This window comes from Macaca fascicularis, chromosome 6 (assembly GCF_037993035.2).
Source record: "Macaca fascicularis isolate 582-1 chromosome 6, T2T-MFA8v1.1".
Taxonomy (NCBI): domain Eukaryota; kingdom Metazoa; phylum Chordata; class Mammalia; order Primates; family Cercopithecidae; genus Macaca; species Macaca fascicularis.
Genome location: NC_088380.1, coordinates 158,580,185 through 158,604,759, shown reverse-complemented (window position 1 = coordinate 158,604,759; position 24,575 = coordinate 158,580,185). Strand labels below are relative to the sequence as shown.

General features: G+C 45.8%; 1 protein-coding gene across 4 annotated transcripts in view; it reads left to right on the top strand.

Moving 5' to 3' along the window:
* Positions 1–24,575, top strand: part of ATOX1 (antioxidant 1 copper chaperone) — a 29,212-nt gene that overhangs the window by 261 nt on the left and 4,376 nt on the right. Inside the window, exons 2-4 of one of the 4 annotated variants that reach the window (XM_005558323.3) lie at positions 6,195–6,267; positions 11,880–12,050; positions 15,357–15,496. In XM_005558323.3, the coding sequence (XP_005558380.1) occupies positions 6,195–6,267; positions 11,880–12,004 (198 nt within the window). In that variant the 3' untranslated portion in view covers positions 12,005–12,050; positions 15,357–15,496. Of the gene's footprint in view, positions 1–6,191; positions 6,268–11,879; positions 12,051–15,356; positions 15,497–24,575 lie in introns of those variants that run through there. The other 3 variants (XM_005558321.3, XM_073994625.1, XM_045394425.1) reach the window with 3 other exon arrangements.

The window sequence follows — 24,575 nt, the reverse complement described above, 5'->3', positions numbered from 1 at the left end:
GCTTCAAAACGTCGGAGCTGGAAGGCCTCCAGGGGCGACAAGCCCACACCTTTCCTGCGTACACGGAGAAACAGACCCAGAGAGGGGGCAGGGGGTCGCTCAGCAGGACGCGGGGAGTTGGTGGCCAGCGGGAACTGAGACGCCTACTCCCTGAGCCTTCCTCTTGGCTGCCCCGCCCGCTTAGCTGGCCTGAAGGAGGGCGGTGGGGAGGCTCTGGGCATGGGGATGGACCCGGTTATTCCCTCACGGATCGGGCAGGTTTTCAGAGGTTCATGATTTTTTCTAAATTTTCCTGCCACTATGGCTTACTTTTCAAATCAGCTCTGGGCGACTCTGAATGGAGACACTTTGTCAGCCTGAACCCATAAGCCCCAGAGAGGTTCAGGAACCCCCCTCAAAGTCACCAGTTGCTCAGTGGCAAGAGTCTGGGAAGTCAGTCTGAGCCTGCCTTTGCAGATCACTCAGTATATTGTTGCTCGTGGTCTCGTTTTTTATATAAAAAAGAATTGAGGGCTTTGACAGATAAAAATATAAAAAACCCAGTAACTTATTCCAGGTCGTGTTGAAGTTGGCAGAGCCAGGATTCAGCTCCTTATCCTTAGGCTCCCCATCTCTCCAGGCCTGACCACATCGGAGGTGCCTGGCAAAAGCAGTCATACCGGCTTGGGAAGATGCTCTGATCTCAGTTGCATCTTGGTTAGGGTCATGTGGTGTTTAGCATTTTCTTCGAGGTGCGTAATTCATGGCTCTGGGCCAGGTGGATATCAAGAGGTATCCCACAGATGCCATGTGTCTTAGCAGCCTGTCCTTTGGGAGCTGACAGGTGAGCCTGACGCCCCCTGGGCAGAGCCACTAACATCTCAGGTGTCATTTCCCTTGGACCTTGCCAGGTGCCTTGAGACAAATCCTCCAACAACAAAGTATGGATAAGGAATCTGACAGAATCAGCCCTACCAGTTGAGCAAGTCAGCCTGTGGCAATGGTAGAAGACAGTATTAATCTCCCTGGGACTTAGAGAGTGAAGGTCACCAGGATTTTTTGTGGGGGGTGGCAGTGAGGAAAAGTCCAGCTTGATCATCAGTGTATTCTGTATCTTCTGGGGATTTTGACAAAAGACCCTCTGGAGCAAATGATGGGAATGAGGAGGGCGCTTGGCACCATGTACCACAAGATGAGCAGCTGAAGGAAGGAGGGTGTTAGTCAAGGGACTGCCTTAAAACTGGAAAGGGAAGAAAAAAACATATATATATGTTAATATGTATATATACTGGGAGACAATGCGAGACTCCGTCTCAAAAAAAGAAAAAAAAATCGTCCCACTTACTTCGCCCAGGCTGATCTTGGCTCACTGCAAGCTCCGCCTCCCGGGTTCACGTCATGCTGCCTCAGCCTCCTGAGTAGCTGGGACTACAGGCACCCGCCACCACGCCCAGCTAATTTTTTTTTGTATTTTTGGTACTGACGGGTTTCACCATGTTAGCCAGGATGGTCTTGATCTCCTGACCTTGTGATCTGCCTGCCTCGGCCTCCCAAGGTGCTGGGATTACAGGCATGAGCCACTGTGCCCGGCCCCCACTTACTGACTTTTAAAATCTACCCATTTTATAAGTCTTTATGAAAGACCCCAGAGGCCTTGAGGAACCAGAACTACCCAGTTATGCATCCGGTGGTAGAGCCAATCTTGAGCTTCTCCTATAAAGAAGTGATTACTCTGTCCATGAAATAGTTTTTCCATCACCCTCAAATTTATTTTTGCCCCTCAGAGGTGGAGGAGGAGAGCACTGAACTGTAATGTTTATACCCAGCAGCTGATTTCTGACTTCTGACCTTTATACTGTAGGGGATGGGACCTACTCCCTATAATCAGCAACTGAAAGTTTCAGGTATTTGTTGACTTCAGGTCCTTGGGCAGCAAAAAACTGTGCTCCCTAAAAATGTATTTCTAGTTTCGGAGCTTCTGCTGAGAGTCACGGTTATGAGAGCTGGTGGTGTACTTTGCTATTCCAGAACGAGCAGGATTTCCCTGGAGCGAAGAAAGCCTAGGTTCATATTCCATACTCAGTAGGTATTTGCCACATGACTGCAGGCCACTTAGTGAACTCTTGGGAACTTCACTTTCCTCCTGAGTGAAATAAGATAAATAGCTTTCTTTCCAGGCTCAGTGAGGACTAGCTTAGATACTGTATAAAGACAATTTGACATATAATAGACAATCAGTAGATTTAGCTCTTAGGTTGATCTTGCAAACCCTTCCAAACTTTGGCTCAGTATATAAGTGCAAACCATTGATTAATCAATTTTCTGCTGGTTATCCTAGAGCAAGACTCAGCAAATTTTTTTTTACAAGGCCCAGATAGTAAACATTTTAGTCTTCACAAACCACAGGATCTCTGGTACAACTACTCAACCCTGCCATTCTAGTGCAAAAGTAAACAAGTGAGTTTGGCTATGGTTTTTTGTTTTTGATTCTTTTTTTTTTTTTTTTTTTTTTGAGACAGAGTGTTGCTCTCTCGCCAGGCTGGAGTGCAGTGGCATGATCTCGGCTCACTGTAACCTCCGCCTCCCAGGTCAAGTGATTCTCCTGCCTCAGCCTCCTGAGTAGCTGAGATTACAGGCGCACGCCACCGCTACCAGCTAATTTTTGTATTTTTAGTAGAGACGGGGTTTCACCATGTTGGCCAGAATGGTCTCGATCTCTTGACCTCATGATCCTCCTGCCTCTGCCTCCCAAAGTGCTGGGATTACAGGCATGAGCCACCACACCTGGCCTCAGTTTGGCTATGTTTTAACAAAACCTTTTACCTTGTAAAACAGGTAGCTTGTATTGTGCCAATCCATGTTCTAGAGCATCATCATTTTTTTTTTTTTTTTGCAAAACATTTTTTTTTGTTTTAAATTAAATGGAGCCATGATCTCACTGTATTGCCCAGGCTAGTCTCAAAATCCTGGGTTCAAGTGATCCTCCCATTTCAGCCTCCCAAAGTGTTGGGATTACAGGTGTAAGCCACTGCACCCAGCCTTTAGATTTTTATTTATTTATTTATTTTGAGACAGAGTCCTGCTCTGTTGCCCAGGCTGGAGTGCAGTGGCATGATCTTGGCTCACTGCAGCCTCCGCCTTCTGGGTTCCAGCTATTCTCCTGCCTCAGCCTCCCAAGTAGCTGGGATTACAGGCACCTGCCACTATGCCTGGCTAATTTTTTTCTATTTTTAGTAGAGAGACAGGTTTTACCATGTTGGCCTGACTGGTCTCGAACTCCTGACCTCAGGTGATCTGCCTGCCTCAGCCTCCCAAAGTGTTGAGATTATAGGCATGAGCCACATTGCCCTGCCTAAAAAATTTTTTAATAGAGGAGAGCATCATCTCAACTGTAATGTGGGCAGGAATGACTTGGGTGTCTTGTTAAAATGAGGATTCTGATTCCGGACTTCTGGGAAGGGACCTGAGATTGTGCATTTCTGGCAGGCTGTCAGGTGATGATCGTATTGTTCGGTTGAGGACCACATTTTAAACACAAGATTTTGTAATACCTACTACAAATCATTCTTTCCAGAATTTGTTATTGTTGCTGTCTTTGAATAGTCATGAAACGATGAAAAAATCAGAGATGTTTAGAAGAAAGGAAAGACTGACCATTTTCTTTAAGGCAGACTTTGCAGATTTGGCCTTAATAAAAGTAGTAGTTTACTAGTCACAAAGGTCATACAGTCTACACTGGAAAATCGAGCTGCTTAACTCTTGGTCTTGGTTTCCTCTGTAGAGCACAATGACAATCCAGACTCAGAGGTGTTTAGAGACTTAGAAAGAGTTTGAGAAGCCACTTAGTCACTTTATTTTCAGGTTTGTAGTTTTGCCTCCCTGTCTCTCCCCAGTAGGTTAAAAATGGGGAGTGGCAGGGCCTGCTCCACATCCACAGAGCCAGTTGAGGCAGGTGTCTGGGAGCTGCACTTTACACAAGGTCCCCAGATTCTTCCTATGCATGCTGAAGTTGAAAAAAAACTGAGTTAGCTAATACCCTTTTGGTATAGATTAGGGAACTAGAGCCCTTCTGGAGCAGAGATTTTGCCTGTGATTTTCTAGCAAGATATATCGCTACACCCAGAATTCCAATTGAGGTAATAGACTTGAAATATTTTGAAGTGCTCCGTGAAAAATGTAGCCATTGATTTTTGAAGGGAAACAGGAGAGACAAATGGAAGAAATTAATAATAACTCAATAGCTAATTTTTTTTTTTTTTTTTGAGACGGAGTCTCCTGCTGTCACCCAGGCTGGAGTGCAGTGGCCGGATCTCAGCTCACTGCAAGCTCCGCCTCCCGGGTTCACGCCATTCTCCTGCCTCCGCCTCCCGAGTAGCTGGGACTACAGGCGCCCGCCACCTCGGCCGGCTAGTTTTTTGTATTTTTTAGTAGAGACGGGGTTTCACCGTGTTAACCAGGATGGTCTCGATCTCCTGACCTTGTGATCCGCCCGTCTCGGCCTCCCAAAGTGCTGGGATTACAGGCCTGAGCCACCGCGCCCGGCCCAACCCAATAGCTAATTTTTTACCCAATGGAACCTAGTACTAGGCTCTAATTTCCTTAATGTATTAGTTATCTATTTCTCCTTAGTAATTATCCCAAAACTTTGTAGTAAACAACAAATATATTTATAGTAATTCACACAGTTTCTGAGACTCAGGAATTTGGGAACAGCTTGGCCTAGTGGCTCCAGCTCAGAGGCTCTCATAAAGTTGGAGTGAGATGTTAGCTGGAGCTGCATTCATCTGAAGACTTGACTGGAGCTGCAGAATCCAGTTTCGAGATGGCTCACTCACATGCTTGTTAGCTTGAGGGTTGGGTCTCTCACTTTGTGGACCTCTCCTTATGGTTACTTGAATATCTTTATGATTTGGTAGCTGACTTCCTCTAGTGCAAGTGACCCCTGAAAGAGAGCAAGACAGAAGTCACAGTGTCTTTTATGACATTGTGATATCTTCAGAAGGCACATAACCTCACTTCAAGCCATATTCTATAAGACACACAGACTAACCCGAGACATTTGGAATGGGATTACTCAAGGGCATAAATACCAGAGGCAGAGATCATTGAGGCCATCTTGGATGCTGGCTACCACACTTAAAATCCTGTGTTCATCCCATTCACAAATCTAGAGAGGGACTCTTACCCCCAATGTTCAGATGTGGAAACTAAGGCACAGAGAAGTAACTTATTGATGATCATGCAATTAGTAGTGTCAGAACTGGTATCTGAAGCCAGATTTATCTAATTTGAGATTGTCTCATTTCCAGAGATTTTAAAATAAAGTATTGGTTTATGTAATCTTTGTGTGAAAGCAAAGGAAAAGACCCAGAAGTTCAAACCAGCCATGTCAATTATCCATTGACTCAAAAATATGTTTTAAGCACCTACTCTGTCCAGGCACTGTTCCAAGTATTAGGAATCCAGCAGTGAACTGAACAAAACTTTGTCTGTCTTCTGGGTGCTTACCTTCAGACCCTTGATCTGTTAGATATCCTGGAGACTGTAGAATGTAGAGCTTACATGAAGACTAGGAGCCGGGGATCCCTTCCTGCCTGGCCTCCAACCCACTGGGGAGCCCAGGCAATCCTTTCTCTTCCCTGGACCCAGATGCTGCCTCTGAGAATGCGGCCCTTGGATGAAAGCAGAATCACCTGGGATAATGACTAGACATAACAGATTCCCCAGCCCAGACCTGCTGACCAGAACCTGTAGTTTTTGCAAGCTGCAGGTGACTCTAGTGCAGAAAATAATTTTCTAGTTCATAAGTGGGCCCACCAGAACAGCATTGTTAGAAGTATGGGGGCCCATCCCTGTCAGAGTTATTGGTGGCCCTGAGACAAAGCTCATAGCTCAAGAATCAGTGCTTTGAAGGTAGGACTGGGAAAAAGCATTTTAAACTAGATCTCCAGGTGATTCTATTCACTGTGTGCCAGACACTGCTAAAGGATTTATGGGGATGATTCCATTGAATACCACCTATGAGGTAGAAACTCTTAGCTGCTCTATAGTTGAAGAGACTGGGGCTCAGAAACAGGCTCCTGATGAGTCTGATGCCAACCAGGTCCTACCCAGTCTCTCTGCCTTCTCTTTTGACCCTGAGTGGGCCTGTCTGCTGGCACTGTGTGTGGGTCACTCTGCAGGGCTCGGGTCATGCTCCCCCTTTGTTTCAGAAGCACGTGTTCTCTGTGGACATGACCTGTGGAAGCTGTGCTGAAGCTGTCTCTCGGGTCCTTGATAAGCTTGGAGGTGAGTGAGTGGCCCTCAGTTAGGGGTGGGATAGAGGAGACAGATGCACTTATGCCATGTTCAGATGCATGCAGATGTTGCAGGAGAGGCTTTGGGTTAAGCTGATCATAACAGTAAAACTAAAATGTATTGAGTACTTAGCACGTACCAACTACTCTTGTTAGTTTCTTATGTGGATCACATCATTTAATCCTAACCACAGCCATTTCAGATAGCTTGTTTGACTAGCTCCATGTTAAACAGGAGACAGCTGAAATTCAGAGACGTTAACTTATCTGGGATCACATGGTCAGTAAATGGTGGAGCTGGGATTTAGCCAAATTAACTAGAACTGCCAGGACTAGCTCTGGAACCATGGCAGTACTAGTGAATATGTTGGTCATCTCCAGTGTATACTGCATGACACATCTGAGTGTCATTTTCTGTTAAAAAAAATTTTTTTTTTGAGACGGAGTTTTGCTCTTCTTGCTCAGCCTGGAGTGCAGTGGTGCGATCTTGGCTCATCGCAACCTCTGCCTCCTAGGTTCAAGCAATTCTCTTGCCAGAGTCTCCCGAGTAGCTGGGATTACAGGCATGCGCCACCATTCCTGGCTTATTTTGTATTTTTAGTATAGACGGGGTTTCTCCATATTGGTCGGCTGGTCTCGAACCCCTGACCTCAGGTGATCTGCCTGCCTCGGCCCCCCAGAGTGCTGGGATTACAGGTGTGAGCCACCCTGCCCAGCCTCTATTAAGATTTTTTAAATGGGGCTGGGCACGGTGGCTCACACCTGTGTTCCCAGCATTTTGGAAGGCTGAGGTGGGCGGATTGCCTGAGCTCAGGAGTTCTTGAGACCAGCCTGGGCAACATGGTAAAACCCTATTTCTACAAAACGTACCAAAAAAATTAGCCAGGCATGGTGGCACATGCCTGTACTCCCAGCTACTTTGGGGGGCTGAGGTGGGAAGATCGTTTGAGCCCAGGAGGTTGAGGCTGCAGTGAGCCTAGATCATGCCACTGCACTGCAGTGGAGGCAACAGAGCAACACCCTGTCTCAAAAAAAATAAATAAATAAGAAAAAAAAAGAAAGATTTTTAAAAAGTAACAATTTGAAAAAATTTTGTCTTTTTCTATTTCTTTGCTTCAAAAAATTTTTTTAAGTAATTTTGAATCGCTCACATGCAGGGTTTTTTGTTTGTTTGTTTTGTTTTTTGAGATGGAGTCTCACTCTGTCGCTCAGGCTGGAGTGCAGTGGCACATGATCTCAGCTCGCTGCAACCTCTGCCTCCTGGGTTCAAGCAATTTCTGGCAAATTTTTTGTATTTTTCATAAAGATGGGGTTTCACCATGTTGGCCAGGCTGGTCTTGAACGCCTGACCTCAAGTAATCTGCCCACTTTGGCCTCCCAACGTGATAGGGTTACAGGCATGAGCCACTGCACCTGGCCACACGTAGATATCCTTAAAGCACCTCTTTTCAACAATCAGTCTCATCCAGCCTTGTCATTTCACATCTGGGGAAACTGAGGCCCAGAGAGGGCTGGGATCTGGTCCTGGGACTGAATGAGGTAATAACTGAGTTGTGATCAGAGTTTTGGCGATGCCAGTCAGCCTTCTAAGACTTTTTCTTTTCTTGTTCCCCTACATGAACTGTCACACAATCTTCTAAAATTTTCTGTTTTAAAACCCTAAATAATAATGACATTAAGTTTTCAAATGGCTTCCACATGGACGTGATCTCATTAGCAGTCCTCTGAGCTGTACTTTTCATCTTTGGAATGAGGATGTTGATGCCAGTACCCAGGAGGTTAAGTGACTTGCCCAGAGTCCCGCAGCAAGTCAGTGGCTGACCTCTGGCCCTGTAAACTGGAATCTTAATCTGAGAGAAACTGAAACAGTGGAAAGAACCTGGCTGCTGACTTTCCATATGACTGTGGGCCCTTGTTTCTCAGGCCTGGGTTTCCCCAGCTGTGGTATAGGAATGTATATCTTGTGTATCTGTATCAACTTCTACTGTTGATGCTTTTTTTTTTTTTTTTTTTTGAGATGGGGTTTCCCTGTTTTGCCCAGGCTGGAGTGAAGTGGCATGATCTCTGCTCACTACAACCTGCTTCACGTGCCCTCCACTGGATTCAAGTGATTCTCCTGCCTTAGCCTCCCGAGTAGCTGGGATTATAGGTGCCTGCCACCGTGCCTGGCTAATTTTTTTTTTTTTTTTTTTTTTTTTTCCCCTGAGATGGAGTTTCACTCTTGTTGCCCAGGCCAGAATGCAATGTCGTGATCTCAGCTCACCGCAACCTCCGCCTCCCGGGTTCCAGCAGTTCTCCTGCCTCAGTCTCCCGAGTAGCTGGGATTACAGGCGCGGGCCACCACACCCAGCTAATTTTGTATTTTTAGTAGAGACGGGGTTTCTCCATGTTGGACAGACTGGTCTCAAACTCCTGATGTCAGGTGATCCTCTCTCCTTGGCCCCCCAGAATGCTGGGATTACAGGCATGAGCCACTGCGCCCGGCCTGTTGACGCTTTAAAAATGAAACTGCACAGGAGCCCCTCAAATAAAGCAGCAGGCTCTGGATGAAGTGGGAACGGGCCTAATTTTGTTTGACAGCTCAAGGACACCTACCCACCCCAGGAACTTCATCCAGGCCAGAGTGTAGTGGCGCGACCTCAGCTCACTGCAGCCTCAACCTCCCAGGCTCAAGTGATCCTCCCACCTCAGCCTTCTGAATAGCTGGGACTACAGGATCACACCGGGCTATTTTTTTTTTTTTTTTTGTAGAGACAAGATCTCACTTTGTTGCCCAGGCTGGGAAACCATATGATTTTTGGTTTTGTTTTTGGTTTTGGTTTTGGTTTTTTTGAGACGGAGTCTTGCTCTGTCACCCAGGCTGGACTGTCGCCCAGGCTGGAGTGCAGTGGCCGAATCTCAGCTCACTACAAGCTCCGCCTCCTGAGTTTATGCCATTCTCCTGCCTCAGCCTCCCGAGTAGCTGGGACTACAGGCGCCTGCCACCTCGCCCGGCTAGTTTTTTGTATTTTTTAGTAGAGGCGGGGTTTCACCGTGTTAGCCAGGATGCTCTCGATCTCCTGACCTCGTGATCTGCCCGTCTGGGCCTCCCAATGTGCTGGGATTACAGGCTTGAGCCACCGCGCCCAGCCTGTTTTTGTTTTTGAGAAGGAGTCTCACTCTGTCTCCCAGGCTGGAGTGCAGTGGTGTGATCTCGGCTCTCTGCAACCTCTGCCTCCCAGGTTCAAGCACTTCTCCTGCCCCAGCCTCCCAAGTAGTTGGGATTACAGGCACATGCCACCACACTGAGCTAATTTTTATATTTTTATATATTTTATTAAAATATAAAATTATTTTTTTATATTTTTTATATATGGAGTTTCACTATGTTAGCCAGGCTGGTCTCGAACTCCTGACCTCAAGTGATCCACTCGCCTCAGCCTCCCAAAGTGCTGGGATTACAGGCATGAGCCACCACGCCCAGCCAACCATATGATTTTTAAGGCCCCTTGCTGGAGGATCTGCCTTTGAGCTTTGGCAGGTTTCTCCCCATCTTTTCCTACTGTCCCTGCTTGGATGGCCTCTTGAGAAAGTCAGGAGGGTTTTTTGAGTTGCTTAGGGCCCTAAAAGAAGAGTGCGAGGGCTGAGGAATCACAGATTAATAGCATTCTTGAGCTGGAAAGACCACAGGAGCTGGCCAGCCCTGAATCCTTCATGTACAGATGAGGTAACTGAGGCCTATGAGAAACAGGACCCCACCCCTGCCATCCATGGTCACCCAGCAAGTCAATGGTGAGGCCAGGCCTAGAACCTCTCAAGACTTTTCCTTTCTTTCTGTGTGCTCTTTTGTCAGAGTAAAACTCTGGGTCCTCTCATGTGCTGCTGGGGGGCTATAAATTGGCATAGTCATTTAGGAGGGCAATTTTGCAATGTCTATTAAACATTCAAAATGTGTCAAACATCTGTCGCCCCACAATTTCCATTCTGTGAATTCACTGTATAAAAATATTTTTATAAGTTTTTTTAAGACAAGTTCAAGTATGTTTGCTATAACATTGTGATAGTGGTGAAAAATTAGAAGCATCCTCAATGACCTTTAACATGGATTAATTAAGTGGATGTGTGGTACGTTCACACTATGGAAGATTGTAGCTTTTAAAAAAAGAATAGGGCCAGGCACTGTGGCTCACGCCTGTAATCCTAACACTTTGGGAGACTGAGGCAGGTGGATCACCTGAGGTCAGGAATTCAAGACCAACCTGGCCAACATGGCAAGACCCCATCTCTACTAAAAATACAAAAATTAGCCAGGCATGGTGGCTTATGCCTGTAATCCCAGCTACTCGGGAGGCTGAGGCAGAAGAATCGCTTGAACCCAGGAGGCAGAGGCTACAGTGAGCTGAGATCACATCACTGCACTCCAGCCTGGGAGACAGAGCAAGACTCTGTCTCAAAAAAAAAAAAAAAAAAAAAAAAAAAATGGGCTGGGTGCAGTGGCTCACACCTGTAGTCCTAGCACTTTGGGAAGCCAAGGCAGGCAGATCGCTTGAGCCCAGAAGTTCAAGACCAGCCTGGGCAATATGCAAAAGCCTGTCTCTACATAAAATACAAAACTTAACCAGGCATGGTGGCATGTGCCTGCAGTCACAGCAACATGGGAGGCTGAGATGGGAGGATCACCTGAGCCTGGGTGTTCAAGGATACAGTGATTTGTGATTGTGCCACTGCACTCCAGCCTGGATAACACAATGAGACCGTGTCTCTAAATAAATAAATAAATAAAAGTAATAAATAAAGAAAAAAGTAAAATATTAGCAAGACCTGTTTATGTAGTGTGATGCCATTTGGAGAAATTATTTTTCATTTGTCTATCTGGGACAAAGTCTGGATAGAAGCCGGACTGTTCACAGTGATCTCAAGGGGTAGGATCAATAGGGGGCCTTACTGCTTCTACTTTTATTTAGAAATGTTTGCTTTTTTGGAAAAAAAAAATGTCTATATTACCTTTGCAATTAAAAAAAAAAAAACGTGGCTGGGCGCAGTGCCTCATGCCTGTAATCCCAGCACTTTGGGAGGCCAACGCGGGCAGATCACTTGAGATTAGGAGTTTGAGACCAACCTGGCCAACATGACAAAACCCTGTCTCTACTAAAAATACAAAAATTAGCCAGATGTGGTGGCGTATGGCTGTAATCCCAGCTATTCTGGAGGCTGAGGCATGAGAATCACTTGAACCCCGGAGGTGGAGGTTGCAGTGAGCTGAGATTGTGCCACTGCACTCCAGCCTGGGCAACAGAGTGAGTCTCTGTCTCAAAAAGCCCTAGTATAGAGCAGGGATCAGCACACTACAGCCCATGGACCAAATCCTGCTCACAGCCTATTTTTGTATGTTCAAGAATAGAGTTATAAAAAAATATGCAGAATATACAACAGAGTCCATATGTGGCCCACAGTGCCTACAACATTTACTTTCTGGCCCATTACAGAAGAAGTTCGCCAATCCCTGCTCTACAGGAAAGGGCAAGGGTGGTTGTGAGTAGTAATTTAGAGCCTGAACTCTTTCTTGCTATATAACTGGGAGGGTCTGTGCTTCCTTTCCCCATACCCCATTTCCTCTTCCTGCAGGAGTTAAGTATGACATTGACCTGCCCAACAAGAAGATCTGCATTGAATCTGAGCACAGCGTGGACACTCTGCTTGCAACCCTGAAGAAAACAGGAAAGACTGTTTCCTACCTTGGCCTCGAGTAGTAGGCACCTGGTCCCCACAGCCCACAGGATGGACCAAAGTGGGCAGGTGGGTAAGGCCCCATCACTTGCTGAACAAACCTGCTGCTCACACCTCTCATCAGAGCTAACACCTTGGCCTTTGAGAGCTTGAGTGGAGCAGAAGAGCCCCCTGGGTTCTTTTCAATCCACTGTCTACCTTCTTTGAAGTGGTTACAAATATTTTATTATTGTCTAATGCAAATCACAAGTTCAGGGAATTCTTACAGCCCCTGTGAGTGGACAGAGCACTGTAAAGTCTCCCAGAGTCCTCTTTCGGACTTGGGGGTTGCAGTTCATGGATAGCAGGGTTTAAGTTTACAGTCTATGACCCTAAGCAGTGCATTTTGGCTCCTTTGTTTGTTCGTTTGTTTGAGACGGTGTTTCACTATGTGGCCCAGGCTGGAGGGTAGTAACTCTTCATAGGTGTGATCATAGTGCACTATAGCCTTTAACTCCGGGGCTCAAGTGATCCTCCTGCCTCAGCCTTCTAAGTAGCTGGAGCTGTAGGCACATATCACCACACATGGCTCTGGCTTTGATAAACTGACTGTCTCATCAGAGTTGACACTTATGCCTTGGGCCTTATTCTCCTGTGCCCTGACCAAGTGAGTTAATACAGACTGTGCCGCCCTCTCTACTTGAAACTGTTAGCTTCCTGAGCATGCCCTCTGTCCAGACTGGTACAAAAACAATAGCATGTTTGAGCTAGATGTTCCCTTCACTTTTATGTAATCCAGTGAGGCAGTAAGGGGCACTGTGCCACCAGTCTTCACTCTGGAACCAGGCAGACCTTACTCATTGATCCAGCCAGTCTCAGCAGGGCACTTCTGGCTGCCATTGCCCATGTAGCACATTTGACTCGTGAATTACAATGATCACCACATCTCTGATGTGGTTTGGTGCCCTGACTGTGACTGAGAAAAATGAGGCCAAGAGAGGGGAAGCGATTCAACCAAAGTCCCACCCAGGTGAGTGGCAGAGGCAGGAAGAAAGTCAGATATCCTGAATCGGGGTTCTGTAACTGTTACTGGTGGCATTGTCCCTGTGAATGGGCCCACGGAGACCCCGCAGACAGAGGCCAGCCACAACTGACTGGTAGGTCCTCTTCGAGGATAGCCTCCTTCCCAAAGGCGTACATTTGGAACCTGAGCCATGGCAGTGTTCTGTGTATGTGGTAACATCACATGCAAGTCACAAGATGTCAGATGCATCTGTTTTCGTCATGCACTTTCCATCCATAGATAGAATGCATATTCAGGAATGAGCCCAGGATGAATAACGAGGAATCTGGGATTCTGATTCCAACTCTGTCCTCATTTCACACTGACTTTGGGGACTTTTTACATTACAGAGATTTGGTCTTCCCATCGGTAAAATGGGGCTAACACCTCCAACCTGCTTTCCTGCCTTGTGGGGATTGGTGTGCAATCTCTCCACATATGAAGGCTTATCCTCTAGGGAAGTAAAACATCAGCTGTTTCCAGCATGTTGAAGAATAGTGTTTCTTACATCATTCCTCTACCCCTAGGGTTTCGTAGGGAGGGTGAGTGGATGGGGGCTCTGGACCTTCCATAGCTCCCAAACAGCCCTGTGTCATATTGGGCTTCCTGTAAGATTGTATTTTATGAAAATGCTCTGTAACAAGAAGGAATGGAGGGAGAGAAGAAAAAAAAAAACTCTTCCTGAACTAGCTATATACATGGGGGAGCCCTAATGCACACATCTTGGATTAGAAACTCCAGGCCTCGGCATATGAATTTTTTTAACTAAAAAAGTAATATCTGTTGGATGTAAACCATGTGTAGCTTAATGTGTTTTTCTCATAGAAAACATGTTTTCTCATGTTATTTTATTGAGATGAAATTCACAAGACATAATAATTAACTATTTTAACCCATTTATGCTGAATATTGCAAAGTTTTTTATGTGAAAAATCAAACCTTGGTGATGACCTTGAGCAGTAGGATATAAATAACTCCCACAAGCTTAGCATTCCAATAATGGAACACTAGGCATAAATGGGCTAAAGTCTATCATTTAGTGGCATTTGTTGCATTCACAATGTATGACCACCACCTCTCTCTAGTTTCAAAACTTTTTCATCATGTCAGAAACACACCCTATATCCATTAAGAAGTCACTCCCCACTACCCATTTCTCCATCCCCTGGCAGCCACTAATTTGCTTTCTACTACTACTCTGGATTTGCCTACCCTGGACAGATCATATAAAAGGCATTACATTATATGTGACCTTTTTGTGTCTGCCTTTTTCCATGTAGCATAATGTTTTCAAGATTCATTCAGGTCATATCATGTATCTGTAAATCATTCCTTCCTATGGCTTAGTAATTTTCATGGCACTTTTTATTTATTTTAGATTTTTTATGATAGGAAGTTTCAAACACATGTAAGTAGAGTGATAGAATGAATCCCCAAGTACCCGTCACCCAGATCCAACAATTAGTGTTTATTTCACCAAGGCCTGTTATTTTTTGATAAAAGCACTCTGTGACAAGAAGGAATGAAGGGAGAGAAGGAAAAAAACTCTTCCGGAGCTATCTATATCCATGTGGGGGAGCCCTAATGCACACATCTTGAATTAGAAACTCCACTGTCCTCATTGTTTCATCTGGGTAACGAAACACCCAGATTATTTTGAAGCAAATTCTAGACATCATGCCCACTCCCTCCTGCCCAGATTGTTTTGAAGCAACTTCTAGACATCATACAATCTTATCTGTACATATTTCAGTAACCATGTATTGTATGGAAAGGCTCCTGGAAATTCAGATGCACAGTACTCAGTAAGAATCACCTAAATAAGCCAGCTTTAGTCCACGTGCTCAGGCAACATGTCTTTGAAGTCTGCTCTAAGAGGTTCCTCAGTGACCCACTTGAAGCCAGGCTTGGGAACCTCAAAGATAGAGTGTTTATTGGTTTTGAAGTCACCTTAATCATCTGACTCTTGGCAGATTTATTTGCTCAAGCTTTTGTTCATTGCCTTTCCAACATAAACTGTAACAGGACAGGGAGTGCTGTTGACTGAGTATCCTGGCAGCCCTGGAAATTCCCCACAAGAGGGCTTTGGCAGTGATTGGCTTAGCAAGGTTAATGCGTTCCAGCCAACCTGAGTATAACAGGTTCATGGGAGTATAACAGACTTCATGGGAGCAGTGTGCAGGGCTGGACATTGGGGTTCTAGTCCTGCCCCTGCATCTGCACCCTAGGTTTTCCCCTCACCCCTGCCTCTTTGTGCATTTATTGCCTTTGCAATATCGCTATGTCCACAGCAGATGGCGCCTTTGTTCCACCTAACTTTCCGTCTTTCCTAGGATGCTGATCCTCCTCCCCTGGCTTCCAGACAGACCTGGGACTTGGCAGTCATGCTGGGCAATGGTGTTCCTGTGGAGACCCTCAGTTGTCCTATTCCTTCCTAGCTTCCCCGCAATAAAATCAAGCTGCTTTTGTTGGAGATGTTGTCTTGCCTAGTCTTGGTGTTGCTTGCTCACATGTAGGTGGTTACGCTTACTCGGGTTGGAGTTTTGAGAGTTCCCACCTGGAAGTCAGACACCCTGTAGATTCTGATTCTTTGCTGTGTGATCTTTAGCAAATCACTTCCCCTCTCTGGGCCTCATTTTTTCCTCACTATAAAGTAAAGGCATTGACCCAGAACAGTGATCCCCTTTCTTTTCACCGGTTTCGTAGATTTCATATTTTGAAAAACTTTTGTCTATCAGGTGAATTGCACAAAAGGTTATCAAATGTTAAGGCAAGTGGAATAGTGGGAAGAGGCTGTGGAGACAAACTGCCTGGGATAGAGTTCAAGCTCCAGTACCTCCCAGCTGGGCCACTTAACCTCTCAGTGTCCACAGACATAAAATGTGATGATAGCATCTACTGCAAATGGTGGTTGTGGGGATTAAATGAAGTGATACGTATAAATCAATTAGAGCAGTGATTGCTGGTTAAAAATCACTCAGAAAATATTAGTGATTCATTTTTGGCTTTTTGTTTGTTTTGAGATGGGATTTCTCTCTGTCACCCAGGCTGGAGTGCAGTGGTGCAATCAGGGCTTACTGCAGCTTTGACCTCCCGGGCTCAAGCAATACTCCCACTCTTGCCTCCCAAGTAGCTGGGACTACAGGCACATGTCATCATGCCCAGTTCACCTTTTTTTTTTTTTTTAGTTTTTTTCTAGAAATGGGGTCTTGCTATGTTGCCCAGGTTGATCTTGAACTCCTGAGCTCAAGCAATCCTCCTGCCTTGGCCTCCCAAAGTGCCTTGAACTCCTGCCCTCAGGTGATACACCCGCCTCAGCCTCCCGTAGTGCTGGGATTATGGGTATGAACCACTGCACCTGGCTGCCACTCATTTTTAAAATATTTCATTAGTCAAAAATCTGTCACAATGGCAATTTGAATTCCAGTCAGGCTGAGTCAGGTTGAAACTAGTCAGGTTGGAGTGCAGTGGCATGATCATAGCTCCCTGTAACCTCTAACTTCTGGGGTCAAGCAATCCTCCTGCTACAGCCTCCTGAGTAGATCTTATATACTCTTAAAAATTATTGAGGATCTTGGCCAGGTGCAGTGGCTCACACCTGTAATCCTAGCACTTTGGGAGACTGAGGCGGGTGGATCACTTCAGGTCAAGAGTTTGGGACCAGCCTGGCCAATATGGTGAAACCCCGTCTCTACTAAAAATACAAAAATTAGTCGGGCGTGGTGGCACATGCCTGTAATCCCATGTACTCTGGAGGCTGAGGCAGGAGAATCGCTTGAACCCAGGGGGCGGAGGTTGCAGTGAACTGATATTGCATCACTTCACTCTAGCCTGGGCGAAAGAGCGAAACTCCGTCTCAAAAAAAAAAAAAATTAAAAATTTATCAAACAGTTTTGGTTATGTGGGTTATACTACATTAGAAATTACAACAGGAATTTTTAAAACAAAAATACCCAGGCACACATCCCATTAGCCATTGGGACTAGATGAAGTCACTGCATTCATTTAGACTCTGGAAAACTTTACCGTACAATTGTTAAGGAGGAAAAGGCATCTTACAGAAGCTTTTAAATTTAACCTCATGTGCCTTCTGAAAGGCTCTTGTGGGTCACATGTTGAGAATCACCACTTTAACCATTTATTGGGCACTTACTGGGGACCCAGGTCTGCTGGAGACTGGAATAAGACCTGGCTCTGCACTTGACCAGCTCAGACATGGGACCAGCCACCTCATCTATCTCATGGGCAGTTTCCTCATCTGCGCAATGCATAATGCCTGCACCTCGGGGAATTTAGTAGCCAGAAATAACATTTTATTTCAACTCTAAACTGATTGCAAGCATAATTTCCATCCCATTATGAAAGTACTAAACAAATCTCAGGGCCATTTCTGCCTTTGTGGCCCCTCGAGTTCAGGGACTCCTTCCCAGCCCACAAGGTAAATGTGTTTCTTGACCACCAGATGGCAGTGTCTCCTGGACTTGACCATCCACAAAGAAGTTTAAGACAGTTTCTTTTTAAAGAACAGTTTCTCTGGGCTCTGAGAGAACAAACTTGATTTTTTCCATTTTTAGTTGCCCTGGAGGTCTGGTGCAGACCGGCTGGCCCATTGGGAACGCCCAAGAGTTGAGACACTGGTGCTTCTTAGAGTGAGTGCTTCTCAGAGGGGTTCATTTCCTTTGAGTTCTCTCTACACCACTCCCAGCTGAAATCCAAGTTTCTAGCTGAGGCACTTGGCTCTGTTCTTCCAAGGCCACAGAGGCATTAGGGAAGCTCCCACGCCTGCCAGCAGCCCAGCTGGCTGTCCACGGAATGAATGAATCACACAGCGGAGCTCAGGCTTCTGCAGGAGTGGGGATGGGGAGCAGATGTGTCCACATATTTCTCTGGGGCTTCCCCGAGCACTTGGCCCTAGCCCACCCTTCTAGGCTTTCTCACTCCTCACTGCAGCCAGCCAGCCCGCTTCTCAGGTGGCTTGCTTTTGTTCATGCTGCCCCCTGTAAGTAGAATGATCTCTACTAGCCTCCCTTGTCCCCATATACAAATTCCTTTCCCTCCCTTACATACCACAGCCTCCATGAAACCTCTCCACAGCTGGAAGTAATTTATGTCTCCTCTTGGCCCTCAAAGCATTTATCTCACAAACTTCGGTGTTGTGGCAAAGCTTTCTGTCCACGTATCTTTCCTGGCCTCGAGGATCAGCCCAAGCATCTGTTCCCTCTGTACCCAGAGCAAGCACTTAGGGAATATTTGATGAGTCATGGCTACCATTTGGGGGATGCCTATTTAGTGTGTCATGCCCTTGCATTGATCTCATCCCATCCTTACCTAGATTCCATAAGAGAGCGAGCTAAGGCAGACCCTCACACGTGGTAGGTGCTCAGTAGGTGTTGGCCCAGGTAATTTGACGGAGGAAGAGATTGTCTCTTCTAATCCTTCTAGCAGGTTTCTATTTTTGTCAAAGATCCCTGGTTGTGAGTACAGCCTCCCCTAGGGTGTTCCCAGTAACCAACCCTTGTTTCTGGGCTTGATGGGGTGAAGCTCCCACCAACTTTGCTTTGTTGACCTACCCATTTGCCTGGTGACCAGAGCCTTGGCTTGTCCAGTACCCACGTTACCATGACTGGAGAGAAACTACCCTGGCCCTCAGTATGGGGTGAAGCCTGGGGGCTGTATTTGGGGGAGGCTCCCTTCCTCACATAGGTGTGAGCCACAGGGGGAGCTCTGGCCTGGCCTGGCTCCCCATCAGCATGCTGAGTGAGCTTGAGCAAGTCTTTTGAATTTTGAAGTGGTGTGTGTGTGTGTGTGTGTGTGTGTGTGTCGTTTTTCTTTTTCTGAGACAGGATCTCTGTTACTCAGGCTGGAGTGCAGTGGCACACTCTCCGCTCACTGCAACCTCCATCTCCCAGGCTCAAGCAATCCTCCCACCTTAGCCTCCCAAGTAACTGGGACCACAGGCACACACCACCATGCCCAACTAATTTTTACATATATATATTTTTTAGAGACAAGGTTTCACCATGTTGCCAGGCTGGTCTCGAACTCCTGGGCTCAAGCAATCTGCCCGCCTCAGCCTCCCAAAGTGTTGGGATTACAGGCATGAGCCACCACACCCAGCTGAAGTTTTTTTTAACTGCTTTTTTGAGGTATAATTTCATTCAATAAACTGCACATATTTAAAGTGTAAACTTTTTTTGCTATCTCCTACCTAAGGAATAAAGTGTATAATTAAGATACATATATATCTAACACATACACATACATACACACACACTCATGAAACCATCACCACAATCAAGATAGTGACCATATTAATCACCTAAAAAGTTTCCTGGCACCTCTTGGTAATCCCTCCCACCCTCTCCTTGCCCCCAAGTAACCACTGATCTGCTTACTGTCACTATTGATTAGTTTGCATTTTCTAGAGTTATATAAATGCAATCACACAGTATGCTCTCATTTTTGTCTAGCTTCTTCATTCAGCATAATTATTTTGAAATGTTATCTTTTTATCACTGAGTAGTAGGTATTCCACTGAATGAATATACCAGAAGGTGTGATTCATTCCTCTGTTGAAGGACATTTGTTTCCAGTTTTTTTTAACTGCTTTTGTGCTATCAAGGTTTCCAAGGGTCCTACAGGGCACAAGGGAAAGTCTCAGTGAGCTGGCCTCTTCCAACCTAACACACCCAAACTCAAACCAGAGCAGCTCAACTCATAATTTTATTTGTATCTTTTAATTTATTTATTTATTTATTTATTTTTTTTTTTGAGATGGAGTCTCGCTGTGTCACCCAGGCTGGAGTGCAGTGGCCGGATCTCAGCTCACTGCAAGCTCCGCTTCCTGGGTTTACGCTATTCTCCTGTCTCAGCCTCCTGAGTAGCTGGGACTACAGGTGCCCGCCACCTCGCCCGGCTAGTTTTTTGTATTTTTAGTAGAGACGGGGTTTCACCGCGTTAGCCAGGATGGTCTCGATCTCCTGACCTCGTGATCCGCCCGTCTCGGCCTCCCAAAGTGCTGGGATTACAGGCTTGAGCCACCGCGCCCGGCAATTTATTGTTTAGAGATGGAGCCTTGCTGTGTGGCCCAGGCTGGAATGCAGCAGTACAATTACGGCTCACTGCAGCCTTGAACTCCTGGGTTCAAGTCATCATCCTATGTTGGCCTCCCAAAGTGCTGGGATTATAGACATGAGCCACTGTGCCTGCCCCAACTCACAATTTTATCTACTGGGCTTCCGCCTACAGCCCCAGTGGTACTAAGCCATGTTCTGGACTTCAGCAGATCCGGCTTTAAATTTCTTCACCACTTAAAAACTGTGTGACCTTGGGAAAGCTCCTGATTCTTTTGTGCAACTCAGTTTCCTATTCTGGAAAACGGGGGTCATAACTACTCTGACCATTGTGAGAATTAAAGATCTTCATGTGCCTCATTCTTGATAATGGCATTCCACACATAAAACTTTATGTCTGGCCAAAAAGTTTCACAATTATACGACTTGAAGTTTGAAAACTGAAGTCTGAAAAATTTCAGATCTAGATTATTTCACCTTCGGCAGATTATGAAAAGTAAAATGGAACCTCAAGATTGTGCCGTGTGGGAGGTGAATGGTTGTTCAGGTCACCGCCCTCTCCATGACATTCGCCTTTAATTAGTGCCAGTCTCTAAAAGACTCAAGTCTGTAATTTCTTGGGAGTGTCCATCGGAGCTTCTTTTAGATTTCCATGGCTTTGAGGGCTGTGGCCGCTTAGTTTAAGAAGACAAGTTTTCTAATCTTCTTCCTCAGAGAAGGAAAGTCTTCATGTCCCTAGGTGAATCTCATGACTACTGACTAGGGCCTTGCAATAAAATCAAAGCCTCTAAAAATAAGGATGTTACCTTCCATTGGTCTGTTTATCATGGGCTCCAAGGATCTTAATCCTTTTAGAATCGTAAATCCCTTGATGCCTAGAAGTAAGCTGTATCTTGGATAAGAATGCTGGCTCTGCAGATAAACAGACTGTTTACCAGATGTGTAAGCTCAAGCAAATAGCTTAACTGTCCAGGACAAATGAGCTGGGCACGGTGGTAAGTGCCTCTAGTCTCAGCTGCTTGGGAGGCTGAGGCAGGAGGATCACTTGAGCCCAGGAGGTCATAGCTGCAGTGAACTACGATCACGCCACTGCATTCCAGCCTGTGTGACAGAGCAAGACACCATCTCTGAAAAATAAATACATAGAACTGTCCAGGACCTCGGTTTTCACACCTGTAAGGTGAGAGTAATACCTTCTTAGGGTGAAGTGAGAGGACACGTGTACATAGAAGGAGCTCAGTTTTGCTGTTGTTATTATCATTGTAGGATCTTAGGAACAGATGTCCACATGCCCTCCTTCTGATGGGTGGTCCATGAGCCTTCCTTCACCTGCACGGCAGCCCTGCCCCTGAAAGGGAGCACTGTGAGCTGCTGGCTCTGCTCTGGACAGCTCTGCCAGGGGAAGTTCTGATGTGGAACCCACCCTTATCTATATCCCTGGCAGTTCTCTGGACTGGAACTGGGTTTGTCTTGATATGTGGGGCATCAGCCTAGCCCTTCCCTGTGGTCATTCCTCAGAAGCAGGTCTTTCCTTTGTCCTCCCTACTACTCCCTTTCTGCTCCACCTCCCAAGGCAGATCCCAAATTCCCTCCTCAGCCATTCCTTGGAGAAAGAGTTTTGAATGAGCATGACCGCCTGGTCACTAGTCCCTTTGTTGATGCCTTTTTGAGAGTAGAAGCTGAGAAAACATGGAAAAGCCAAACCATTCTGGGCCTCCGCTGATCCTCTGCCAGCTCACAGGGTTCCTGACTCCTAAGGAGAGAGCTTACTGGGGGAAGTTACTGACGGATGGCTGGAGGTGAAAGGTTAAGGCTGGGAGCACAGCCTGGAATCACACAGAAGGAACCCAGGTGGGCTACTCCCTCTGTTCTTATCTGGGGAATGTGGCTCTGGATGGTACCTACATTGGAAATAATGCATATAAAGCACCCAGCATGGTAGGGGCTCATCGAAGCCTGGCTTCTGTGTTGTGTTTTTGTTTTGAGACAGGGTCCCACCCTGTCACCCAGGCTGGAGTGCAATGGTGTGATCATGGCTCACTCATTACATGCTTGACCTCCTGGGCTCAAGTGATCTTCCTATCTCAACCTCCCAAATAGCTGGGACCATAGGTGCATGCCATCACACCTAGCTAATTTTAAAATTTGTTTATAGATATAGAGTCTTACTTATGTTATCTAGGCTGGTCTCAGACTCCTGGGCTCAGCAATCCTCCCACCTCAGCTTCTCAAAGTGCTAGGATTACAGGCGTCAGCCACCGCACCTGGCCTGGCTTCTCCATTTTACACCTTTGAAAACGTGTCCCTGGATCTTACAACTTTGTAAAAGGACTGAGCCTGCTAGGTCAGCCTACTTCCAACATCAAGCCTGGCCCCTACGCTTTCCTCAGACCCCTTCCAGAGTCCAATTTGGTGACAACCCTCACTGAAGCACTGGTTTGTGGGTATATGACTTCTTTTTTTACCAAAACAGAAGCTGTGCTTCTCCCTGTGTTCCTAGTAATTAGAGAGGCCACTAAAGCTGTTGAGATGGCAAGGAGGGCTGGAGGTGGAAGGTTAAGGCTAGAAGCACAGCCCAGAGTCTCCAAAAGCTCAAATTCACCACACCCCACCACCCACCACCCTGAGAGCTGAGAAGTCCCCCTACTGCCATCTCAAGCCTCTGCCTCTGCCTCAGACCAAACCTCCAGAGATGTCAGGGGCCTTGGATATTCTAAAGTGTTAGAACTGGAAAGTCCTTTTGAAACCAAAAGTCCTACTGCCTCATTTTTTGTTGTTATTAATGCAAATACCTACTATGATATTACAGGATAACTGTAAAAAACTAAAATAATTTTATTTATGTGACACCCTCCCCCATAGTCTCCATATGACAAAGAAAATTCTCTCTTACAGTTTGGAGTATATCCTTTTTAGGCTTCTGTAAATATATACAATATAAGTAAAGCTAAATGGTGATATATGGTAGTGTTTCATATAACTCAGGTTCCAGAGTTAGACTAACACCATATTTTATTGACAAGTTATGTAAACCATCTAGCCCATTGTTTCCCTAACAGTAAATTGAGGATAATAGCATTGACCTCATAGGGTGGTTCTCAGAATTAAATGAGATAATCCACAGAAATCATTTTGCACAGAGGGTGGCATGCTATAAGCACTCAATAAGTGCTAACTAACCATTTTATTAGTATTGATGGTTTATTACCTGCTTCTTTCACTAACCGAATAGTTAATGGACGCATTTTCATATCAAGTTTTATTTTCATTTCAGAGCAACATTGATCTCCTTTTCTTAACAAAATAACTTTTAATAATTTTTTTTTTTTGGTAGCGATAAGGGGTCTCTCACCATGTTGCCCAGGCCAGTCTTGAGCTCCTGGGCTCAGGCAATCCTCCCACTGTGTCCTCCCAAAGTGCTGAGATTACAGGTGTGAGCCACTGCACCCAGCAAATTTTATTTTGGAATAATTTTAGATTTATAGAAAACTTGGAAAGATAGTACAGAGAGTTTCCATATATCCTTCACTTAGCTTCCTCTGATGTTAATGTCTTACATAACTATGACACATTTGTCAAAACTAAGATCTAATTGGTACATTGGTACCAAAGCTCCTTGGCACATTGTTTTTTGAGATGGAGTCTCACTCTGTTGCCCAGGCTGGGGTGCAGTACAGTGATCATGGCTCACTGCAACCTCTGCCTCCCAGGTTCAAGCAATTCTCCTGCCTCAGCCTGCCTGGCTAATTTTTTTTTTTTTTTTTTTTTGAGACTGGGTCTTGCTTTGTCTCCAGGCTGGAGTGCAGTGGTGCCATCTCGGCTCACTGCAACCTCCGCCCCCCGGGTTCAGGCTATTCTCCTGCCTCAGCCTCCCGAGTAGATGGGATTATAGGCACGCACCACCATGCTCGGCTAATTTGTGTATTTTTAGTAGAGACAAGGTTTCACCATGTTGGTCAGGATGGTCTTGGTCTCCTGACCTCGTGATCCGCTCACTTCGGCCTCCCAAAGTGCTGGGATTACAGGCGTGAGCCACTGCGCCCAACCTAATTTTTGAATTTTTAGTAGAGATGGGGCTTTGCCATGTTTGCCAGGCTTGTCTCAAACTCCTGACCTCAGGTGATCCACCCATCTCGGCCTCCCAAAGTGCTGGGATGACAGGTATGAGCCACTGTTTGGCTGGTACAGTGTTAACTGGACTCCAGATGTTATTTGGATTTCACCAGCTTTCTCATAAGTGCTCTCTTTCTGGACACAGATCCAATCCAGCGTACCACATTGCCCTTAGTCATCAGGTCTCCTTCATCTCCTCTGATCTTTAAGAGTTTAGCAATCATTTCTTGTTTTTCATGACTTTAATGGTTGTGAAGACTATTGGCCAAATATGATATAGCCTGTCCCTCTCATTTGGTTTGTCTGGGATTTTTCTCATGATTAAACTGCGGTTGGGGGAAGAATATACACAGAGGTAAAGTCTCC